General features: G+C 43.9%; 1 protein-coding gene across 2 annotated transcripts in view; it reads right to left on the reverse strand.

Annotated features, from left to right (window-relative positions):
• PTPRT (protein tyrosine phosphatase receptor type T) overlaps positions 1 to 16,114 on the reverse strand; it is a 1,114,757-nt gene that overhangs the window by 803,148 nt on the left and 295,495 nt on the right. For both annotated transcript variants that reach the window (XM_023227953.2, XM_023227952.2), the window contains exon 2: positions 9,504 to 9,629. In XM_023227953.2, coding sequence (XP_023083721.1) covers positions 9,504 to 9,629 — 126 coding nt within the window. The remainder of the gene's footprint in view (positions 1 to 9,503; positions 9,630 to 16,114) is intronic.

Raw genomic sequence — 16,114 nt, forward strand, 5'->3', positions numbered from 1 at the left:
AAATGCCAAAGAAAGTGGCAGCCCCTCAAGGGTTCCCCTGAAACCACTTTCTCCCAACTTTCCCAACACTAATAACTTTAACAATAATTCAGTTATTGTTAAATAACCACCTTCCTTATTCCAGGCCCCATGTAGGACATAAGGAATTCAGCAATGAGAGGCAGTCCATGCCCTGGAGTCACTCACAGGCCTAGTGGGGAATCAGAGACAACATACGATAAACTCAGCTACAGAAGCATAGTAGCGAGGTAAATGTTGTGAGGGGAGTCAGGGAGGGCCTCCTGGAGGAGGTGACATTTGTGCCGGGTTTCGATTTAGGAGGAAGGGGAAGGGGAGCTGTGCTCTAGCCTTGGGGATCAGCACATACAAAGGCACAACAGCGTGACCTGCAGGGTTTGTGGTTGAAAGAAGAGATATTAACTATGACTATCTTTTAAAAATATAAAGTTTCTGGAAGAATATTGAGAAGCTCATAGTGAACAGAAAGCTGAAGGATCAGGCCTGAAACATAAGCAGAAAAAAAAGGCAGTTCTGGTAGACCAACAAGCAGGAAGTTCAGCAACCTCACAGCACAAACACCATGGCCAGACACCACCCCTACTACTGCACACCCCAATTCTCCAGCCTCGGGCTGCTGGCCCATCCTTCCTAGATGAAAAGGCCTGGGTTACCTATCCAGGTTACCTATCCAGCCACACCTAGGCTGCCAGGAAATGATGAGCAGCTTGCACCTTCACCTCTCAGCGAGCTACACAATCCACCGAGACTCAACACAATGAGAGATACCCCAAATCAGGAAACAGGGTTGGAGACTGGACTCCCAAAACAATAACACAAAGGCTGCCCTCGTGTGATTACACAGAAGGGGAAATGAAAGAGAAAAGGGCAGGAGGGGGCACTGAGGCTCGAGATACATGCTGGGGTTGCATCATGAGAAAGTTCAATTATTAATAAGAGCAATTCAACTAACAAACATTTGCCGCCACCTACTAAGCCCCAGCATTGTGGTTACAAATATAAATACAATGTTGTCCCTGCCTACAAGAACCGAAGCTAGTTCTCTTTATGACCCGTGAACAGGCTTGCAGTTCATCCGATAAACACGAGGGAGCCCACACAGCTTTTTACAGCTAGCGTCCACCTTGATTGACCAGCACTTGGACCATTCTATTTGACAATATTTCCAACACGATTCTGGCTTTAGCCCAGGGGGTACCTAAGCTAAGAGCTAGAACAAGGTGCAATCAGGGGACCGTCGCCAGTGCCTGGCTTGTGTTCAGTGCTTCAGAATTTGCAAAGCATTTTCCCAACCATCATCAAGTCATGGGCAAATGTCCAGGACTACATGTTTGCCATGTGGATGATATTCTTTCTCCAGATGTCAAAGATAATACACAATCATTCTGTTTTGGGTACATAAGGGAATACAGAAATATATGCATATGAAAACAAATTTGATTACTTCTATTAATCAAAGATATATGTACAAGAATACTCACTGCAACATGATTCAGGAGTAACTGGAAGGGACTTAAATATGCAACAGTACGGGATGACGAAATAAATTGTGGAACAGTCATTGCAATGGGAAACTATGAAACCTTTAGAAAACATGCTTTTATGGAATATTTAATGACATGGGAAAATGCTAAAGAAAAAAGCATTATATAGCAAAATAGATATTTCCACGAGTTTCTGTGAACATATGATTTTCATTTCATTATTTATAGTTATCTCTATTGTGCATTTTCTCTACAATGAATACACATTATTTTTGCCATCATAACTCATGACTGCAAGGAGAAAAAATTTTAAAAGATGCTTAGTTGATGACAGTACCACATCTGCAATATATATTTCTCTAGCCTGGACATTAAGCCTGACTCCTCGGCCACATAAAACTCACATGGCCTTGGACCAGTTGCTTCACTTCTCTGGGACTCTGTTTTCTCAAAAACAAGCAACAATATCTCTGAACTCATGGGATGGTGGGACATTAGATGAAATGTTGTACAGGATGATGCCTATCCCACTTCTTGGTTAGAGTGGACAAGTAGTAAATGCCAGGTCCCTTAGAAGAAAGCAAAGCTGGCCGGGTGCAGTGGCTCATGCCTGTAATCCCAGCACTTTAGGAGGCCGAGGTGGGTGGATCATGATGTCAGGAGATTGAGACCATCCTGGCTAACACGGTGAAATCCTGTCTCTACTAAAAATACAAAAAATTAGCCAGGCATGGGGGCAGATGCCTGTAGTCCCAGCAACTCGGAAAGCTGAGGCAGGAGAATGGTGTGAACCTGGGAGGTGGAGCTTGCAGTGAGCCGAGATCCTGCCACTGCACTCCAGCCCGGGTGACCGAGCGAGACTCCATCTCAAAAAAACAAAAAAAAAAAAAAAAAAAAACCAGAAGAAAGCAAAGCTTCCAATACTTACAGTGCTCGTGTGGAAAAGGTGACCTGGGTAGGTGATGGGGTCAGGGTACTTACGTGTAACTGACCTGGTTTTAGTTTCCGAGAATTGCTATTAAAAATTACCATGAGCTGGGTAGCTTAAGACAACAGAAACCTATTGTCTCACAGTTCCGGAAGCCAGAAGTCCAAAATCAGGATGTTGGCAGGGCCACGTTGTCTCCAAAGGCTCTAGGGAAGAACCCGTCCTTGCCTTGCCTGACGGGTTCCTGAACAGACTTTCATATGACCAATGAAAGTCATATGGTGTCTGCTGACAAGCCTCAGCATTCCTTGCCTTATGGCCGCGTTGCCCCGATCTCCACTGCCGCCTCCACATGGCCTCCTTCCGTATGTGTGTGTGTGTCTTTGCCTGCACCAGTCACACTGGGTTAGAACCCAACACGACCGGCAAGACCTCATCTTAATTTGATCATTTCTATAAAGACTTACTTTCAAATAAGTGTCACATTTACAGATATGAGGGGTTAGGACTTCAACTTATCTTTTTAGGAGACACCATTCAACCAAAACAGACCTCAACCCTCCCTTTAGAAAGATCAGCAGTTAGAGCAAGGCAGGAACCCATAGGCAAAGGCCCCATGGCGTGAAGGAACAGGCCAGGACCACCCTGGAGACGGTGCTGCTTCCATGACACGCTAGTTGGTTGAAATGTGTGTGTGTGTGTGTGTGTGTGTGCACGTGTGTCACCTGTGTGTGTGTTCTCCCAACTCCTGCCCCTTCCAATCAGGAAACACACTAAGCTTTTTGTGTTTTTCTGCTCTAGAAATGTGTGTAGGAAAAACAGAAGAAGCTGCTCAAAATCAAGGCTTCCTTCCTTTCTCCTTTGCTTTTTCCTAACTCTAAACTTACTTAACAGACACTGCTGGGGTCTGGAAGGACTGGGCCAAGAAGGGCGTACTTTAGAAGGCTAAGATGATGAGGAGAGAAGTTCTTCCATTTTATGAAGGTAGGAGGTACAGATCTGCTGGTGCCACACTGCTCCATGGCAGTACCTTAGGAGGGGCAGGCCCAGGGGTGTTGGTGGGTGGTGCACCTGGGTTGGCTGGGCTGTGTCAATGGCTCCTAGCCTGAGAAAGCAGCAGCAGAATCACTAGACCTAAAGGGAATGCAGCAGCCGGCTTCCCAGAGAAAATCACAACAGTCTGCTTAAACCCCAGGAAACTCATAGAACCCTAGGGAAGAGGGGGCTCCAACAGTGCCTAAAATGTAGTCTCACCTCCCTGGGGACTGAGGGTCAGATTCAGGTTTATGTAAAGAAGAGAAATAAGTGAGCATTTCTTATGTACCTGATTCTACAGCCTGATATTCAATCCTAATCCCTACCTCACGCTTAAAAGAATGTCCTACAAATATTCGAAGGATATAGAAGCAAGCCACCCAAGCCCCACTACTTCTGGCTTCAGTCCTTTCCAAAGGATACCTCCAGCATTCAGCTGAGGGTATCCTCAGCCCCCAGGATACCCTCCTGCTGGGCCTGGGCTGTAATTCAGGGCTGTACCTCAGGGCTGACTTGTGGAAACCCATGCCAAAGATGGGGAAGGCAGGGCTAGGAACTGGTGGCAGCTGCACTTAGTTCCATAGGCAGGATAGACAGCTAGAGAGAGGGTTTGTGAGTGAGTGTAGCAACCCCTGCTCCTCTGTGACAGCCTCAGTAAAGATAAGGTGGCGAAACCAGGTCTGAAGCTTGGAATGCTAGTGCAAGAGCTTCTCTCATGGAGAGAGATGAGGAAAAGCATATATTTAGGTTGATGCAAAAGTAGCTGCAGTTTTCGCCATTACTTTCAATGGCAAATAACAGTGGTTGTACGTAACATTCAACTCACAGAGCTGGGCTGGAGGAAATGTCTAAGCCCTCGATGCAGCAATGCATCCTGGACTTGAAAAGCCTCTCTGGCCTGTCAGGACCCACAGCAGACACCTGCTGAGCAGCTCACCTTTGTAAAGCAGCATCAGTGAGCTCAAAGTGGGGGCAAGGTCTCAGGTGGACTTAGACTTCCAGCCCCAGAGGTTACAAGAACCAGAAAACACTTAGGAAAAGCAACATTGACTAACCCCCACTCTAGGCAGACAGTTCACACTCATGCAGACATCCTCCATTTAACTCTCAGATTGGTCCCCAAGATAAAGATGTGGAAACTGAGGCAGAAGAATTGAGACCCTGGGATCACTCAGCTGTTGTGTAAGATTGGAATATACTGACCTGAGAACATGTCCATGATAAGGATTTTGAAAGCAAAGAACAGGACGTTATGAGTGAGAATAAGGAGGAAGTCCGTCTTTAGACAGACGGATAAGGGAAGGTTGCCTTGAGGAGTCCTGCGAGCTGAGACGTAAAGAAATCAGCAAAGCGCCAGATGAGGTGGCTCATGCCTGTAATCCCAGCACTGTGGGAGTCTGAGGCGGAAGGATCACCTGAGGTCAGGAGCTCGAGACCAGCCTGGCCAACATGGCAAAACTCCATCTCCACTAAAAATACAAAAACTAGCCAGGCATGGTGGCATGCGCCTGTAGTCTCAGCTACTTGGGAGTCTGAGGCATGAGAATCACTTGAACCAGGGAGATGGAGGCTGCAGTGAGCTGAGATAATGCCATAGCACTCCAGCCTGGGCAACAGAGTGATACTCTGTCTCAAAAAAAAAAAAAAAAAAAAAAAAGAGAGAGAGAGAGAGAATGAGAGAACGAAAGAACGAAAGAGAAATCAGCAAAGTGAAGAACTGACAAAACAAATTCTGATGAGAAGGAACAAGTAACAGTACGTGCAAAGGACCCATGCCTAGAAAAAATCTGACACATCTGAGGAACTAAAACACACCAGGTATGAGAGAGGAGAAGAAAAGGGGCCTACAGAAGACACTGGATCATGCAGGATCTTATAGGCCACGGCAAGGATTTCAGATTTCACCCTATGTACCATGGGAGGTCATCAGCGGGATTAAATCCCAACATGACATGGACTGATTTACCGGGACCAAGTATAGCACAGAGCTCGTCACACAAAGGGGATGGGCAAAAAGCTGTGGAACATCTGAATAAACAGACTCAAACTTGATTTCCAAGATGAGGAGGACTGCTGGCTTTACAGAAAGAAAAGCAAGATTTCAGCCTTTGCCCGTAAGAAGAACAAACAGTTTCACCTAATCCAAATTTGCTTTCATGCCTCTCTGCCTAAGCGGCACACAGAGCCACTGAAATCCACAGGCGCATCATGACAGAATAATTTCAGTGATCATTATCAAATGCCTCTATTTGGAAAAGCTCAGAAGATTGTATTAGCATGATCCAATATTTATGAAATGACACTCTGCCGTAATGAGGGGCTGAGAAAATTAAGATTAGAAGCAAAAGCCATGTCTTTGGGGACAGAGAGTAGCATGAGCAAAAAGACACACTTTTACTCAGCTTATTAGAACTTGCTTTTCTGATCTGTAAAATGGGAAGGATAGTAACAAAGAGGAAAATACGTGATCAGTTAGCAGAGCACCTAAAGGCCTTTAATAATGTTTTTTTCATTCATTCCTTTGTTAATAAAAACACCTAATAAAGACTATTTGCCCATCCACACATCCATCCAACAAACTGCTAATTTAGTACATAGGATGCCTGATGTCCTGCATCAGACACTGAAGATAAAGTTGTGAACAAGATTCTCATAGTCCCCATTCACATGGAACTTCTCATCTGGGAGTAAAACATGCATTGGATGAACAACCCCTGCTGTGATGCGTGGTACTAAGGAAAAGTGCAAGGTGCAATGGGAACCATTACAAAGAGAGCTGACCCAGACTGAGACATGAAGAGGACGCACAAGACAGCAGGTTGGGGAAAGGCTCCATGGAGGATGCCAACCTTATGTGAGTTCTCGAGGCAGGAGAGAGTCAGAACATTCTGGCAATTGGCGGAAGCCAGTGTAAAGTGAGCACAGTGGGATGTGGAGCATCATGATTTGGAGGTTTAGGGAGGATCAGCCCTTAGAGCCTTGGAGTCCACAACAGGGCTTTGGTCTTTCCTGGAGCAATGAGAAGCCTCAGAAAGGCCTAAAACAGAAGCTGTGTAGAGACAAGGAAGAAAAGAAGTAACATGAATATGCTTATATTCTAGAATAATCTCTTTGACATCTGTTTGGAGAATGGTTTAAAGTCAAAAGAGTTAAGTCAAGGAGGCTGTTAGAAAGTTTTCCACCAACCCAGGAAACAGACAATGGCTGTGTTCGGCAGGGCAGTGGTGGCAGAGATGGAGAGGCTTGGGCAGACCCAAGATATACTTAGGCAGTAAAATGGCAGAATGAAGTGATTGGCTGGAAACGCAGGTAAGAGAGAGAACAAAGAGAAACATGGCCCCCGGCTTTCTGAATCAGTACCAGTAGGGTGAAGTGAGCTTTCTGGAGATAAGGAACAGTGGAAAGTGAGTAGACAGGGAAGGGGAAATGGGTAAATCAAGAGTTCGGTTTTGGAGATGTTGAGCTTGGAGAGCCTACAACATGTTACAGGGCTTTAAGTGGACTAAAGATGAGGAGAAAGAGCATATATGAACACACACACACACACCCATACACACACATATGCACACACACACACACCTCTCGTACATCCGGCCCCCACATGTACACCTCCATACACACAGACCTCCATACACATGCATACACACAGACACCCATATGCTCCCATACACATGCATACACACCCTCCATACACACACATACACCCCCATACACACACCCCCCTGCACACACCCCCATACATACAAGCCCATACATACACACCCATGCACATGCACACCCAAATCCCCATACACTCCCATACACACACACCCATACACATGCACACATGCCCACACATACCCCTTACAGCCCCATATGAACACACATGCCCCCCACATACACACTCATAGACATGCATACACACATATACCAATATACCCCCATACACACACACCCCCAATACACAGGCATGCACACACAACATACCCATACACCCCCATACACACACACACACCCATACACATGCACACACACCCTCCATAAATGCACACCCATACACATACACCCTTACACTCCCATATGCAGACACACATACACCCCCATACACACACACACCCATAGACACGCATACACACATACACCATTACACCCCCATACACATACACACACATACCTATACCAGTAGAGGCATGCACACACATCACACCCACACACCCCCATACACACATGTATACACACACGTATACACACTATAACATCAAGGTTTATTTGGCCACTATCAAAGAGGGCCATGAAGAGTAGAGCAGATGTTATACGTTTAAGCAGAGGTGCCTTGGATTCTTGGGGTGCCTAATGGGATGGGTGATTCTATCATCTAACCAGGCAGTACTTTTGATAAAGTCAGCATGATTGGGCGACAGAGGTTGTTCCACACTGTCTTACTAACAGGCACGCGCACACACACACCTGTTGATGACTTTGCTCATTCAAAGTAAGGTCCCACCAGATCTAAAATGCTCAATTTTGTACCACAGCCCAATCTTATTATACCTAAGGCTTATGTCAACACTTGTGAGAAATTTATACAATTAATGCCCTTAACAGGAGCTATCCATAACCATCCAGTGCCTCCTGCTTTGCAGCCAGACTCAAAGTGAATGAGGTCACACCCTCACCCTCACCTGGGCATCTCTGAGCATCTTCTTTGCTCCCAGTTGAGTGGCATCCTGGAAAACCCCCTTCTCCAGAGGTAGCCAAGATGACATGGCAGCTGGCAGTGGGTTGTGTAGGTGTAAAATTCCTAAGAGACATCTAGGCTGGAGGCATAAATGTCAGAATCACCAGCACAAAGGTGGTATCTGAGGCCATGGGAGTGGTTGAGGCCAGCCGTGGAAAGAACACCAAGTAAGCCTGAAAGAACTCTTAATACTCCATGGCCAGAGTGCACTGACAGGGGAGACTGAGAAGGAGCACCTGGGGGATTGGTGAAAACCAAGACAGGTGTGGGTTAAAGCGAGGGAGCCTTTGGTCAGGGAGAAACTGTAGAAAATGGCCTCCCTTCTCCAACAAGCAGTTGTCTTTACAACTGTAGCCGGGATATGTGATTATTCAGAGAAGTGAGCTTCACTTTCTCAGAGTTGCCTCTTGAACTCTCAGAGTTGCCTCTTATCACCAGGTAAGCCTCTTGAAGGTGCACCTTACGCAGGTATACCCCACATTTAGAGTCTAAGTGTTGTCTCTGAGTAGACCTCCTTCAGATACTTCCCCTGAAACACATCAGGTGTACCTCACAGGCCTGCCCCATGCAGGTATCCATCAAGAATTCACACTAGGCCTTCAGCCCCATCGGTTAAGGATAAAATGTTGATATTTAGAATGTCAGGATGTTAACCTTATAATATATAATAATAATATAGTAATATATAATATGTTATATAATAATATAACCTTATAAAAATCTGTGGAAGTATCCCTAAATATATATATAAATGATATAATATAGACTACATAATGTATATAATATAATGTGTAATATATAATATAAACTTATAATCATCTGACTGTAGAAGTCTCCCTAAATATATAAAATATATGTAAATAATATAACATAATAATAGATAACAATATGATAATATATAATAATATAATTAATACAACCTTATAATAGTCTGACTGTTGAAGTTTCCTATATACAACCTATGTCTATGTGGCCTGGAAGAAAAGGCGTGACCTCAAATTCTTCAGAAGCTCTTTCTTTCTCTGACATGCCACTATCATCAGGCTCCTAAGGAAAACCCAGTGATACCCTACTTGTAGCTAAAGCTTAGAATCTCAAAGCTAAAAGAAATGCTGAATCCAGGTGACATGTGACTAGTACCAAATCCTGAAGAATTCATTCAGCCTTGGCTTGAACACCTCTGAGTGTGGGGAACTCACTACCTACAGAGCTATCAATTGCCATCTCAGAGCACTCAATGTGTAAATGAGTTCTCCTCTCCATGATTCATGGTAACATCTAGCCATCCCCATTACAGCCCCAGACATGAAGGATCTCATACCTGTGGGCACCGCCTGGTCCAGCATTGGTTTCTCCCATGTGTTAATCTGCTCCCAGGTGAACCCATTGGTCCCTAGAGCCACACTATAACCACAGTTGCTGTAGTGCTCATCAAAGGAACAGCCACCTGCAGACAGAAGAGATAGAGGTAAATACATTCCTGTGTCTGAGGCTTGGTTCGTTACCTCTGTCTCGTCAGCTCTTCATTTACAGCTTTGAATTTTAAACTCTGGAGATTTTCTTTATATATATATATATATATATATATATATATATATATACATACACACAAATTGGATTTTTATATTTGCTTTGGTGCTCTCAGGAAAGGCACTGGCATCTGCAGGCCCCCGTATTTAGAAAAGTTAATAAGGCTAGTTACATTGATTTTAATCTTCCTTCCTGAGAAAGTAAACAGCAGCGTGTTATTCTAAGTAGGAAAAATGAATGCCGGGGCATGCCTCCGTAATTGCTTTGTGCAGCACGGAGAGATGATGTGAGGCAGCAGAAGGAGCACTCACTTCCGAGTCTGGCAAAACTAGACAGCCATCACCTTCACAAGGCTGCGTGAATTCAGGCCAGATGCTTCATACCTGACCGTCTCCGTTTCCTCACCTGTGATACAAAGGGAAATGTCCAACCTTACAGAAATACATGAGGATTAAATGGAATAACATGTGAAAAGTAACTGCCACAGAAATACTTTCTCAATGCCCACCTGTTTCTCTGTAAAAAGCAGTCTGAAAAATCATTTTTCATGGAGTGAGAATTGAATTGGTGAGAAATTAGACAATCATGCACCTGGAAGATAATAAAGTCAATGTTGATCATGTTTGAAGCTTCTCCCTTTAACTTTAAAGGTCAAGCCATCCACCATTTGACAATAAGTTATATTCATTTGCTGTTGACAAGGATTCACTGAGCATACGCTCTGGGCTATAAGTCCCATCAAGGTGACACTGAGAGAGATGTGGGGGAGCCTCCTTCCTAGTGGAGGCTCCAACTAGGAAACGCTGGTTTGTCCAGAGAAATAGGATCCCATTATATTCTGAAGGAGAAAGCAGAAGAAGTGGAGGAGAAGTGAATAGGGCTTTGAAGGATAGGGGCATCTCCAAGGGCAGAGGGCAGGAGGAATGGCATTCTGAGTTGAGCTTGCAGGGTACACGAACGCAGGGAGGTAGCACTGGGACTGAGTTCTATAGCAGCTCTTGACTGGTCTCCCAGACCTGTTTCACACTCCAATCCATCTTTTCCAATGCTCCTTTCTTGACTCCTTAATGTTCAGAGGGTGCATCACGTCACCATCTTCCTCCTTTAAATACTCAGAGATTTTCCACCCCACAGAGAACCAATGTCTGTTATAGATTAAATGTCTGAAAGCCCACAAAATTCATTTCAACCCCCAAAGTGATAGTATTAGGACACATGGCCTTTGGGAGGTGATGAGGACATGAAGGCAGAGTCCATGTGATTGGGACTGGGATTGGGACTAGTGCCCTTATAAAGAGACTCCAGAGAGTTAGCTCACCCCTTCCACCATGTGAGGACCCAAGGAGAAGGTGCCATCAAAGAAAGAAGCAGGAGCTGGACCCTCACCAGATGCTGAATCTGCCAATGTCTCGATCTTATACTTTCTAGTGCCCAGGACTGTGAGAAATCAATTTCTGCTATTTATAAGCCACTCAGTCACGGTATTTTGTTATAGCAGCCGAAATGGACTAAGAAAATAACCAAACATAGCTTTATTCAATTCATCCCACACAAGCCTGGCCCATGTCTGTAGGCTCATTAACATCACACTATTGTCTCCATCAGCTGAAAAGAACCAAATTCCTTCTCTGCACCCCAGACCTGAGATTTCCTCTGGATAAACAGTGGTGGTGGACATCCTGTTGACGAATTTGAGATATAATACAGTCCAAACACCATGGAAGAAAACCTGTAATAGAAAAACTTTCTCCACTTTCCTTTCCTGTTGGATATGGACACCCAGAAGAGCTGGACTTCAGCAACTACTATGGTCCAAATGTGTGTGTTGCCCTGAAATTCATATGTCGAAACCTAATCCCCAATGTAATAGTATCAAGAGGTGGAGCCTTTGGGAGATGCTTCCAAAGGATTGTGAGGGCTCTGTTCTCAGGAATGACATCATGCCCGTATGAAAGATGCCCTAGGCAGATTGTTCACCCCTTCTGCCATGTGAGCACTCATAGAAGGTGACATCTAAAAGGAATGGACCTTTACCAGGTACCAAATCTGCTATCACCTTGATCTTGAACTTGCCAGCCCTCAGAACTATGAGCAATAACTTTCTATTATTTAAATAACCCAGTCTAAGGCATTTTGTTGTAGCAGCCAAAATGGATTAAGACAGCACCCCAGTAAGTATCTCCACTCTGTAGAGGAAAGCTACCCAGAGAGTCACCTGACCAGGAATATTAGCATTCAACTTTTCAGGAGTAAAATATAAACTTTTCTTGCCATATGCCACTGAGATCTTAGGGTTTAATTGTTAGCACCGTAGAGCTTTGTACAATCTGACTAATATATGAAGTGTGTCATACCTCAACACAGTGATCTAAAGAAAGAAAGAAGAAGCATATTCTCCCAAGCGCTTGCTCTGTGTCAGGCAATATATTCGACGTTGATTATATATGCTATCTCATTAGTTTTCACGTAATCCTCACAAATCATGTGAGGTACATTTTATCTCAACTTTAAATCTAAGGGAATTGATGCACTGAGGGGATAAATGACCTGCTCAGACAACATGCAAGGAAAGTGTTGGAGCCAATATTAAATCCATGGTAACATAGTTGTAGAGCCCATGCCCATTCTAACAGACCAGAAAGAGAATTATTCCCTCAAACCAAGGACAAGGTCTTTCACTTATAAGGTAATGAGAGGGGCCAGGCAGATAAAGAACTTCCAAGGTGGTTGGGAATCTCCATTCAAATCTACTTCTTCACTTATTCTAGAAACATTCAACGAAGTTTTTTTTAATGGGCTCAGGACATGGCACAGAATTGATAGATATGATCCTTACCCTCACAAAGTTTGCAAATAGAGTGAAAGATAAGCATGCAAATATACACTGAAGATGCAATGGAAAATATGCTTTCTTATGTATGTGTTGATGCTAAAAAAGAAAAACGAGTTATTATTTTAGTAGATGGTTTAGTTAACCAAATTATCTTCCTTCTTCTAGATAAGATTTAAGAGGGCTCACAGCTATACCGCTAGGCATCGCAGGTTACAGATACCAGGCAAGGTCACATTAATAATTGCCCCTAGTCCGTTGGATCCATTGCTCACCCCTCACCTCCCTGCGTCTGCTTAACTGTAGGTAGACTGCTCAGCTGATCCTGGGCTGACTGCTGACAGGTCCTGGCCCTCTAAGGACTAGGGATGTACCTTCTCTTCACAGCTACTCACTGAACCACCTTGCTTCTCCCCTCTGCTGAGCTCTGTTGGTCACTTCAATCTGCAGCAGGTAAGCAAATGCTTTTCCCTTCTTACAGTCTGTTCTTTGAAACTAGGGTTCCATAGCAGCAGGCCTTGGACCCCAGTGACCCAATTTTTATTTTCAAACCACAGTCCTTTCTTTGCCTCTGCAGAAGAGCTCACTTAGAGTGAATTTAAAAGCAGCTTTGCACTCTATCTTGAGCCACTATTTCTTCAGAATATGCAGGCCCCACTGTCAATTCTATTCCACTCTGCCAGTATTTGTCATCACTTATGGGATGACATATGCATTCAGGACAGAAAATGGGGACCTTAAAGTCACTTATGGGGACTTTAATGTCCCTCCTACAGAAGAGTTTCTAGAAACAGGCTCCGATTCTGCACTTTTATCACTCATACATGTCTGAATCCCAGCAATACACACAGTTGGTGATTTTTCCATGGAGCCCTTGGGCTCCCAGGAAAGCAGAGAATTTCAAGAAATGCTGCCTAACTGGTCACTGGTCCAACCAAAGCAGCAGGTTAAACATAGAAGCAGGAAATACTGCATGATGACAAAAATCAAATTGAGGACAGGAAAAGAAAGAAAAGCAGGACAGAAGGAGGGAGCCACAAATCTATGCTGCAATTTTCCACGTGTTCCTCTACTAAAAGGGGGTTACATATTTAACTTGGAGCTTCTGACACCCAATAGAAAAAAAGCAAAACCTGGTGAGGTACTGGAAACTCTGTGTTTATATAATAAAAGCCAAATTGCTCAGGGAAATGATAACCATTTCAGGTGCTTTGATCAGACAAGAACTTCTCTGCAGGAGTACTCATAACAGAAACCCCATATCCCATAATGAAACAACATCTGCACAAGGGGGTGAATGGCCAGTTTCATGAGACTGTTTCTCATAATCATTCTCAATATAAATTGATAGCATCATCTAAACATACAATTCAGTAAAACTCACTGGGGTCCAACGCAATGCAGTCTGGATACCCGCTCCCTACTGGTCTGACTTGACTCAAAGGTAAGTTTTAAGAACTATTCAGGGGAGAAAATATACCTAATATGTATTTTTAGGCAACCTTTCTTAGTCTTCTGCCTCCCACATTGATAAATAGAGTAGCTATGAACTCAAGTCTATATAACCCAATAGCAACTGACACTGCCATCTGGGTATAAACTCTTGGGCTCACATCCCTTCCCTTTTTGTGAGCCTTCATTTTCTGCTATGCAAGGCAAGGGGCTGAACAAGATAATTGCAATGAACCTTCCACTTGTAACAATGAAGAATTCTAGAGATTCAGAAAGAACCGGAACTCTCAGGAACCACAGAGATACAGACCCATGCAGTCAGCACAAGTACTGGCTAGGGTGCCATGCCACTGAGAGCCACCAAGAGGAGGAGGAGAAATTAAAACCAAGCTTCCCCTAGACCAAGAACAGAAAACATTTAAACCCAGTAACATCTATCTGTCTTGGTGCAATTCCTAACGGCCATAACACCTGATACACACACAAAGGCCCCAATCATTGCTGCAGGTGTTTATGGCAGACTACTTAGGGGATATTTATGGTTCCAGAGAGTCTCTGATATGGTTTGGCTGTGTCCCCACTCAAATCTCATCTTGAATTTTAGCTCCCATAATTCCCACGTGTTGTGGGAGGGGCCTGGTGGGAGATAACTGAATCATAGGGGCGGGTTCTCGTGGTGGTGAATAAGTCTCGCAAGATCTGATCATTTTATAAGGGGTTTCCCCTTTTGCTTGGCTCTCATTCTTTCTTGTGTGCCACCATGTAAGATGTGCCTTTCACCTTCCACCATGACTGTGCTGCCTCCCCAGTCACGTGGAACTGTGAGTTCATTAAACCTGCGTTTTTATAAATTATGAAGTCTTGGGTATGTCTTTATCAGCAGTGTGGAAACGGACTAATAACAGTCCCCAAAGACCCTCATTTGGATGCTAACCTCATTCAGGTTTGAAAAGCAAGTGACATCATTTTAGTGATCTCAACCTTACCACAATCATTTTTAGGAGGAAGGAAACCCCAAAAAACCTACCCCCACCCCCAGGAGCTGGGCTCAGCTGAGGTTTGGTGAAGATCCACATAATTGGGGGAGGACAGGGAAGTGCAGCCACTGGTCAAGGATCCAGCACCTGCCCAGAGGAGTTATTTCCCCGCAGGCTGAGGTCAAAATGTGGCAATGGCCCCAGATGCTCTGATGTGAATCAGACATAAAAAGTCAACAGAGAAATGGAAAACTGTAGCAAGGAAATTGGATTTTGAAAATCCATTTGGGTTTGGTAATGTATAGCATATCAGCATCTGTAAGGGAAGTAAAAATAGTGCAGGATACATACTTTAGGATACATTAAAGCATAAATAAAGTTTATAGTGTCAATCAGAATTTTTTTAAAAAACATGAGCTCTTCTTTTGAAAATGAGAGAGGAATAGAATTCAATAAAAATATAAATGTGTCTTCCTCTGCATTTCTTAGATATGATCCTGTGTATTCTTGAGCAGAAATAAGTTTTGCAGAGGAACTAAAAGATTTGTTGGGCTTCCACTGTGTGCCAGGCACTGTATTTGAACTATGTAGGTGTATGTGTGTATCTGTATGTATATTAATGTAGATACAGGTGACTCCAACACCACTACTCTCTAAGACAGGGGTCAGCAAACATTTTCCATAAAAGACTAGACAGTAAATATTTTCAGCTTTGTAGTCACACAGCCTCTGTCACAACTACTCAGTTTTAACACTGCCATGCAAAAATACTGAAATAAATGAGTGTGGCTGTGTTCCAGTAAAACTTTATTTACAAGAGGTGACAGCCTAGATTTGCCCAGGGGCTACGGTTTGCCAATCCTTGCTCTAAGAGAGAAGTATTGCTTTCTTCTTTGTATAAATGGAAACTTGTCATCAGAGCTCCTAAGGAACTTACCCAGCAAGGAAAAAACAGTGACATCACATACAGCAGTACTAATAGTAACACCTCCTTTTATTGACAGTTGAATGTATGGAGGTTTTACCTACAGTATAAAACCCTCACCACAAGCCCTGCCATTTTGATTGTACCATTTTATACATGATGTCTCAAACTCAACCACATGAAGGAATGAAGCCAAGATGGGAGCCCTAGACTGGATG

This window comes from Piliocolobus tephrosceles, chromosome 20 (genome assembly GCF_002776525.5).
Source record: "Piliocolobus tephrosceles isolate RC106 chromosome 20, ASM277652v3, whole genome shotgun sequence".
NCBI classification, from domain to species: Eukaryota; Metazoa; Chordata; class Mammalia; order Primates; family Cercopithecidae; genus Piliocolobus; species Piliocolobus tephrosceles.